This window comes from Tachysurus fulvidraco, chromosome 23 (genome assembly GCF_022655615.1).
Source record: "Tachysurus fulvidraco isolate hzauxx_2018 chromosome 23, HZAU_PFXX_2.0, whole genome shotgun sequence".
Lineage (NCBI taxonomy): Eukaryota > Metazoa > Chordata > Actinopteri > Siluriformes > Bagridae > Tachysurus > Tachysurus fulvidraco.
The window spans coordinates 6193386-6203263 of NC_062540.1; the positions used below are offsets into that span (position 1 = coordinate 6193386).

Genomic DNA, 9878 nt, shown 5'->3' on the forward strand with positions numbered 1-9878 from the left:
GCAGTTAGGAACATCAAGCATCATGGAACACACTTTTTCACATTTGTTGATTTACTGGGATATGTCAGATTTGCACATGAGGATCCTGACAATTTTGCCCGTTCTTCAAAGCAAGTCTAGGACAAAGTTCTAGAAAAGTATGAATAAACGTTGGTCAAACAAAATAGCCCAAACACCATCAGCTCTATGCACAACTAGATCCATTATTAAAACAAGGAGATTATGAATAAGTAGAGAAGAACTCAAAAACCCACGCTTAACTCTAAAGGAGCTGGAAAGACAGGGAGCTCCTCAAAGATGGGATTTATGGAATAATGTTGAGAAGAAAGACAACCAACAGACCAACTTTTTGGCTTTCGCACAAAGCACAGTATTTTGCAGAAACCCAGCATTGCTTCATCACACTCGTATCATCCCCTAAGTGAAGCATGGTGGTGGTAGCATCATGTCTTGGGGTTGCTTTTTTCATCAGCAGTTACTGGGAAACTGCTCAGAATTTCTTCAGTCCTAGAAGACCGCTTGTCCCAGTGTGCAAGAGCGTTGATATTGGGGCAGAATGTTCATCTTTCAATTCAAATATAAGCATACTTCTGTAGCTGTACTGGCACGCATGGTTAAAAACCAAGAACCTGAATATGTGTATGCAGACCTCGATCTGATTAAGAATCTGTCGTAAGATTTGAAAATTGCTGTCTGTACAGTCTCTGTACTACATGTCAGCGCTTGAGCAACTTTTCCAAGAAGAAAGGCCAAAAATATTTGGATCCAGATGTGCAAAAACAGCTGTAACTGCAGCCAAAGGGAATCTACCAAATATTGACCCATCTGCTGTACAGTGCCAATACTTTTGCAATACATTGTTTAGAAGTTGTTGGTTTTGTTTTTTTTTTTTGTTTTTTTTGAATGAAAGACATGGCTGCTAATTCTTAACACATGTTTATTCCACATTCTGTAGCTACTCGACGATCTACACCATGTTTCCTGTTTTCTCCCTGGTTTTGGATAAAGATGTGAAATCTGAGGTGGCTATGCTTTATCCTGAACTCTACAAGGATTTACTAAAGGTATCTGACAATCTTTGTCCATGTCAAATTACAAAAGGAAAGCTTTTATCACGACTCGGCTTACCCTTCTTATTCTTTCAGGGTCGACCTCTTTCCTACAAAACTTTCCTCATATGGGTTTTGATAAGTATCTACCAAGGTAAGCTGATTTGGTATTTATTTTATTACACTGTGAAATGTTTTGCATGGACAAGGCACTGGGTGTTCTAAATTGAGAGAACTATGTATTTTTACCTCTAAATGAAGCATGACTTTGCAACGGCAGCCCAGCGGCTTGCTAAGAAAACAGAGAAACTCTAAGTCGAGACAATACGACAGTACTGTGGATCTCATACAGCGAATGTTGTTTTATTCAAACAAAACTCACCCACACGTTTCCCCTGGTTAGCTTAAATACTGTATTTGTCTGATGTTTATGTTAAATAACCTAAGGTGCTTTTCCACTTTTGCCTTTTGTGTCCTTTAAAGGCGTGTTACATGGCAAATCAAGTGCTACACCCAAACCTCACCTACTCACATTAATGTTTCCTTTAATTGTTCGGTGTCTGTTTTTTTCTTTCTTTCTTTCTTTCTTTTCTTTAAGCTTAAATCAACAAGCAAATCCTTGTTTGTTTTCTCAGGCAGGTTTCAATATTTCCCCCAAGTTTTTAAACTGTCCAAAAATATGGAAAATGGATCTCTTCCTGATTCTGAAAGACAGTAAAGCACCGAGTCTCAAACATGCAGTCTCCTTTTTTTGTAAAATAAAATATATGGCCAAATGTTTATGGACACCTGACCTTCCCACTTATAATCATGTCATTCCGGTATATTCCATATACTGTAACTAGTTTGCTAAGACAACCTAATGCTTTTACACTGTAAATCGTTGAATTGGAGAAATTTTAGTATAAACTCGATCATTATGATTTTACCTATGCCTGTGCATTCCATGACTGTGACCCATTTATTAGTAATGGACAGATTGTTAACACCCCTTTGACCCTTTCCATTCACGTAACAGTGTTTCCTTTGGAGAGATGGATAGGGGTAGAGGAGGGTAACATAATGCTGATTAGCAAGAGATCAGATCAATGTACCTAAAAATAGGCTAATGGGTATACTGTAGGTATTATTTAAGTGTACCTAATAAACTGGCAACTGTGTAAATGTTAACAGCTGAGCTTTTATAGCAATGATTCCTAGGTAGATATAATAGGGATTTTCACTTGTGTTTGTGTAGGCCTTGTTAGAAATGAGTTTTGTTTGGTCTGTTGTGATTTGCAGGCAGCATCATCATGTACGGCGCACTGCTGCTCTTTGAGTCAGAGTTTGTGCACATCGTGGCAATTTCATTCACCTCTCTGATCTTGACCGAGCTGCTCATGGTGGCACTGACAGTGCAGACGTGGCACTGGCTCATGATTGTGGCCGAGCTCCTGAGTCTGGCTTGCTACATCGCTTCACTCGTCTTCTTACACGAATTCATCGGTAAGAGTGCACAAAAGATGCCTTCAACTTTCTACCAAACATTCTGTCATTTATCATTATACTACTAATATCACATTATTACTCTTTACTAATTTTCATTATTTATTAGTGTTACTTTAGGAAACCATTAAAAAAAATACATGTAACAACCTGCTGATGTTTATGTTTTTTACATTTTTTATAGCAGTTTCTGAAATTTCAGTCATGCTACATGTCAGGGTAACGGTCAAGGTCTTAAACTAACTGTGTATCCTCTTGCAAAGCATCCTCTTGCTCTTAAACTGTTCTGACGTCAAAAGTTTTAAACCAGGTGAAGGAATGCGGCCACATTCCTCCTCCATTTCCCTTCTACCCCAGCCAAGAGTTCATGGCTTTCTCCTAACACTTTGCTGTTTTCCTAAATTAATGCTTGATACTATTCCAGACTGTCCACGCAGACTGTGACCAGTGCAGTGAACATTATACAGGAAAGGAAATACCACTCGCCTCTGCTCGTTTCCTGCTAGATCACTACTGTGCCCAAGGTCTGTGTGTTTATCACACGGCCTGTGTAAGGGGGTTTAATGCCTGAAAGTACCAGATTTCTCTCCAAGAAATTCTTTTCTTTTTGATTTGGTTCATAAAATTCTACATCACACGTACAGGCTTTCATTTGAAATTCTCGAGTACACCCGTCAAGTATTCTCCGATAACTTTCTGTATTCATGTTACATTTTTTTAATCTAGCTCACAACAACCCCAGCACTGCCCCAGACCACCCCCAAAACTTCATGGTAGAGGTGTTGTGTTTCATATCGTAGGCCCTGTTGACTGCTCTCCAAACATAACGGTTTATGGTGGTGACCATAAAGTTCAATTTTTGTCTCATCACTCCAAATGACTTCAAGACGTTTTGAGGTTTCTGTTGATGCTCGTCGGCATAATAGAAGCAGGATATTTTGTGGTATGGGCACAAAAATGCTTTTTCTTTTCACTTCCAAGTGTTTAAGCATCTCCTTATTGTACATCAGCCACACCACTTTTTCACAAAAGACCATGTTTGAGTTAAGTTGCTTGTGGGCATTTTGTCACAGCTAAGACATTTTCTGTAACAGGCCCAAGAGCCGTACAATAGCAGGTAGACACTAAAAGAGATAATAATTTGTTTTTCAGTATTAAAAAACATCAGTATCGGAGTCAGTCAGTGTTTGCATACCTGTTTTAAACTCTATCCCACCTCACAATGCTAATGTAGTGTTATCTGTGCTTTCAGAGGAGGTCAGTGGAGAATGTTTGGAGTTTACTGAAAGTTTTGATTTTAAGGCGAAACCTGTCATTTTTTGAGAGCTTATGGTGGCGCAGTATTATAAAAACCAGTGGAGAAAATTGTGAACATCTTGCTAATTCTTTAAATAAGTCACAGAGTATTATAAGATTTTTATATATATATATATATATATATATATATATATATATATATATATATATATATATATATATATATATATATATATATATATATATATATATATATATATGTGTGTGTGTGTGTGCGGTGCAATGTAGGCTTATTCGACTGGAATTTAAAATGTAAAATACAAGAATATAAACAAAGCCTTGACGGAATTATTAAACGTCTATGAACGAGCTTCACCGGCATGTCTAGACTGCAGACGAGTCTTCCAGACAGCTTAGTAGCTCAGAGGTTCAGTCTACAGATGATGATATGTAGGTTTGGAAACAAAATGCCAACAAGCCATTAAACTAAATCCAATGAAATACAGTTCAAGAATGTTTTTTTTTTTTTTAAGTACAACAATGAGAAACATCAAATCAACATCAACTTCTTTCAGTCTGTTTGTATAAGACATTGCCGTCTTATGTCCTAAAAATACGAGTTGTGTACAAATATCACTGTAATTATAACACCATAATTTGATTATATGATTGTATAATTATGTGTGTGTGTGTGTGTGTGTGTGTGTGTGTGTGTGTGTGTGTGTGTGTGTGTGTATATATATATATATATATATATATATATATATATATATATATATATATATATATATATATAAAATTAGGAAAAACTTTTAGAGATAGCGGTCATGACAGCAATCACAACGACAGCTTTAAAGTGCTAAAACGAAACAGATTTAATTTGTTTACTTAACAACAACAAACAAAATTTGATGTTTGTGTGTGAGAATGTAAAATATTTGCTTGGAAACAAGACCGACAGGGATACGGTAGATAGGGATGCCACTTTTAATTCCATTCATGTACATAAACTACACAGGAATGTGTTCAAACAATCCTACTCTGGCTACTGCTGCTGCTGTTATTGTAAACCCACCCAAACATCATGAGTCATACAAGGACAAACTGATTTCTAATTTTATCTCGGTCATTTAATGGTCTTAGAATATCCCAAATGGGAGGCTACTGTGATTGATCAGTAAACATGCTGTGATAATCTTTATTAGTAATCTCCACACCCCCCCACCCCCACACACACCCCCCAAAAAAAGGTCTTGTTATTGCTTCAGTGGATAATTGTACCTAAGAACTGCTGTTGTAATCAATCAGTACTGTCTTTAATTCTCTGCTTCCTGTCATCCACCCACAGATGTCTATTTTATCACCACGCTGTCATTCGTTTGGAAGGTGACCGTCATCACGCTGGTCAGCTGCTTGCCTCTGTACATCCTGAAATACCTGCGCAGACGCTTCTCACCTCCCAGCTACTCCAAGCTGACCACTTAGAGCCGATCAAGAAATGTAAACAGAAAGACGCATTTCCAGGGTGTTTTTTTTTTTTTTTTTTTAAATTATTATTAATTTTTTGGTCATGTGGGTGACTGAAGCGATTTGCACAGGCTTTTGTTTTTCTATTAAAAGCGGCGAGAATGTCAAGGGCCATTCTGGAAGGTGTTTCTCAAATATAATGATTGATTCCATGAAGAATCTTCTCATTTGTGCCATTTGCAGTCACACCACAGCTATGAAGCTGAGCCGGGTTCCTAAAGGGCCATCGGAGCTGAATCACAAGGGTACTTTCATGCTTGATTGCTCGAGTGAGTCACTCACTAGTGAGGGCTAAACATGCGGGTTACTGTAGCTACGGTGCGCACCGGAGCTTTCGAGAATCCTGAGGGAAGTGAATTTCGATTTATTTTGCAAAGAAGGTATAGGGAAAAGAGAGGGAATTAATTTCAAATCAAAATGAATTCGTTTTGGTTCAGACTTGATCTTTTGAAAGGTATTGCTTTGGAAAGTATTCTAGAAATTAAATATATTGAATATAAAGTGATCCTAAGTGTGTGCGCGCACACGCCCCTGTAGTGTAGTCGATCTGTTTAGATTAGCATGTTGTCTCAGACGGTGGTGTTGGTTCAGGCGTAAGGTTACTGAATACCATTGTGTTGTGTCTAAAGACCATGATGAGTATAACACACCACAAACAAACTGCTATTTTAGCATACAGCTCCCGTTTCTGCTCCCTCTAACCGTGTCCACTCTTGCGGTGACCTCTGGTTTCCCTCTGTCTCTGTGCATGAATGAGTAGATTTCAGACAGAGCACTAACCACTTTTCCTATTTCCACTACATTTAGTCCACGTCTTTTTAGAACACGCCCTCTCAGCTCCAAAACGCTTCGCGCTTCGTCTACATTTCACATCAGGATTGTACATAAGCTAAACGATCTAATGTATGCACTTAATATTGATTAACTGTGTTTCAGCGTGTGGATTCGTCCAAATGTTTGTTTGTTTGTTTGTTTGTTTTTTTGGTAAGGTAACAAGGGTGACGCTCTGACCATGTGCCATATTGACCAATTTTCTTGCAGTCAGGGGTGACAAAATGTACGGTTTTGCTATAGCATTTAAGATTTTGGAGCTCTTTTATGGAGACATGTGAACATTAGAGTTTTGTGTTATTTTAGCTAAAGCAACAATCCAAGCAAGATTAACGTTCACCGAAGGGGAAAAGACGAGGGATGTACGTACGTACAGCTAGCATCCGATTCTGTTTCATGTCGACTCCATGCAGTGTTTGTCTTAAACTTGTATCTCTGACCTCCGACTTGGGAAGTTGTGCTCATCCCTGAGTTTAAAATGGCCGCTAACAACATTTAACACTAAAGTATAATTTTTCTAGTTACATGGTATAAACTGGTATTTTCTTGAGATCAGTCAGAGTTAAATAACAGAGTCTGTACAGTTTGCTTGTTTTTGAAGGAAACAATACACAGTTAGTTTAAAGTTTAAACCAGTATAAAACAAGAAGGTGTTGATGGTTTGTGTTTGTTCTCCTTTAAAAGACCTTGTAAAAAAAAATGCAGGATTTTTCTGTCTGATGCTTGTTGTTAGCAGTGTTGGTACCTCTGCATGCAAAAAGATTTCTTTGTTTTATAATCACTCCAATTTGTCCTCCTGGGTGCAATTAATTACATTCAAGAAGGGAATAACTTAAAAAATTAAGGGATATTTGAACAACAAATCCCTATCATGTGTATTACAGTAAATAATCACTGAATAATTATAATGATCATTCAAACAGGTAACATATCAAGAACAAATTGTCTTTGCTTTGATTTGTGTTCACAGGGATTGTACTAGTGCTGACTTGGCAGTTGGACCTAGACTAGTGTACAATGCCATGTACTCATGTGATTTCTGTTCTGTACTTGTTATCCGTTTTAAATGTCCGAACTACTTTTTATTAGTTGATGACTTGTGAATTGCTGTATTGTAAATAACAAACAAAAAAAAAAAAAGCATTTTATTTATTAACATTTCTAATTTGTGTTGGAATTTGCACACCGATAAATAATTGCCGAACAAAAAGGGACAAAATAACTGAATGTCCGTGGCGTTGAAATAAAGTAGGAGTTTTCTTATCATGGATGTTGGAGTTGAGTGTGATTTCAGTTCTTCTGTTCAGTGAGTTGTTTTATATATATATATATATATATATATATATATATATATATATATATATATATATATATATATATAATTTTATTTCATGTATGAATATAGATTCAAATTCTAATTTTATGTCACATACACTATCATACACATGGCGATATGTAGTGATTTTTTTATGTCTGTATTTGTTAGAAGTCAAGATTTAAAAAAGGTGTTTAAAATAAAATAATATACTAAAAATAGAATAATAAGGAAATACATACTGAATCACATTCTGAGCATTCAATTCCTGATCTCTCTCTCTCTCTCTCTCTCTCTCTCTCTCTCTCTCTCCCTCCCTCCCTCCCTCCCTCAGTGTGGATGTGTGAGTGTTCACCAGGAGAGGGAGTCTCAGAAGCAGTCAGTTTATTGACGCTTGATTATGTAACGTAAAACGTCAAATAAGGAATAAATTGTAATTCTATGAAATCTGTGTGCAATTCACTTTAGCATGTCTGCAAATAGTTTATTTATTACTTTCCTTAACACACTCCAATAATGGAAAGGTTTCTTTGGGCGCTTGGCATTGAGCTAAATTTTAATCAGATCCATAACATCTGTAACTCCATCTCCAAATTAACAGCTAGGCCCCATAATTGTTCCAATCCTTTTACAACTTGGAAAAGTACTGAGTGCCGTATCACACTGATGTGTTACATGAATAACTTGTAACACATTATAGAATAGAATGTGATGTTTTTGGCTGGACCGATCAATGAATACATTTTTGTGTATAGTTTTTTATAACTGATATAGAAGCTCCTATACTGTCTGATTTAATGTATCAAGCTCAATTTTTCAGTTAAAAAAATTTATTCTCTGTAATAAGAGCAATATAATATTATAATGTTTAAAAAAGAAATACTTTGCATCAAGGGATATAAGACTGTGCCTTTTTGCTCTTGTATGTAATGACCTTCACAAGTCTGGTTCCTCCTTAAGTATGACTACCAACAAATAAAGCTTCCGTGAGCATTACAAATGTTAGGACCACACGGATACTGCATTACGATGCATGAACAAACTTTGGTGCAAATAATTCAACTGAACTCAAGATAACAACAAAGGACCTGTTGAAATAGTTACAAGTAGTTACATCAGGTACTGCATATGTGCATCCACCAGAGAGAGTGTGTACATGAAAGGGTGTTGCGTAAGAAAGAAGCCCATAGTATAAGAAAAGACACAAGAAAAGATGTTTGCAGGGGATAACCAGGACGAAGGCCTTGGAGGAAAAAGGGTGAGTATTTCATCTTTTGATCAAGATCGCAGCTCTGAATGTTGGGAGTGGTGTCAGTGTTTTGACTGAAAACAAACATGCATTTAAAAAAAATCGATGGGATCATGAAGACGGGTTTCCTAACAGTGGCGATGATCCTAAGCATTCCTCTAAAGTCGAACCAAATTGGCTTAAAAACAGCAAATTGGAAGTGTGTGAGTGGCCTTCATAAAACCCTGACCAGAATCCTGTAGAAAATTATGGCACGTCTGCGCCAGTAGGCCAACAAACCTGACTGAGTTACAGCAGCTCTATCAGGAGGAACTAGCAAGAATTCCAGTAAAGTATTATGAGAAGCTACCACAGCATACATAAATCATTTTTAAAATAGCTATTCCTAGGTGTTTGAGTGAACCTAGAGTTCTTACATCACTTCCTCAGTGTTAAATTCTCCCCCCATCCCTTTATCAACATTACCTATTGTCATGACATGTAAAAAATTGTGAGAGGGAGTGTGAAAAGAAACGGTGGAATCCCCATCACCGCCCACACGAGCATGCCGCTGTCGTCTTTTGTACACAGCACAAATAAATTACTACAGTATCTCCACAGACACATTTAGACTTGTTTCACTTACTATCACATTCCTCTTCTCCTGTCCTGACAAAAACAAAGGATTTGCTTGATGACAGGCTGCTCAAAAGAGATATTTGCTGAGCATGCACACACCCTAGACAAGGTCTATTTATAGACCGGCAGAGCTAGAACGCCTACTCCTACTGAGGGAAACCCTCTCAAGTATTTTACCCATAGCTTGTAAGCTGGAACAACAACATCTGGCACTCTCAATCCTGAAGCACTAGGGAAGCCTTTTGTTTTCCTGACACAAGACATAACCTCCTAGCAATCACTAGTATTGGACCAAAGTTATACAATTATACAAAATCATGATAAAAGTTCATTTATAATATTATACACTCATGCACCTTTGAATTCTGGATTCTAATTGGTCAGTAGTGTTGAGTAATTTCCTAACAGTATCTCAGATACTTCAATGCAAATCACAGAGCTCTTTATTGTTTCTATGGCAACAACTAATACCTGAAGGCCTTGTATGGTGGGCGCTGCACCACGTGAACATAATTAAATAAAAAGTATTTATTCATTTATTTATTTA

General features: G+C 37.1%; 1 protein-coding gene across 1 annotated transcript in view; it reads left to right on the forward strand.

Annotated features, from left to right (window-relative positions):
- LOC113641923 (probable phospholipid-transporting ATPase IIA) overlaps positions 1-7419 on the forward strand; it is a 37341-nt gene extending 29922 nt beyond the window's left edge. The window contains exons 25-28 of the mRNA XM_027145117.2: positions 956-1064; positions 1146-1203; positions 2331-2534; positions 5140-7419. Of these exons, the coding sequence (XP_027000918.1) occupies positions 956-1064; positions 1146-1203; positions 2331-2534; positions 5140-5276 (508 nt within the window). The 3' untranslated portion in view covers positions 5277-7419. The remainder of the gene's footprint in view (positions 1-955; positions 1065-1145; positions 1204-2330; positions 2535-5139) is intronic.
- Positions 7420-9878: the final 2459 nt, after the last annotated feature.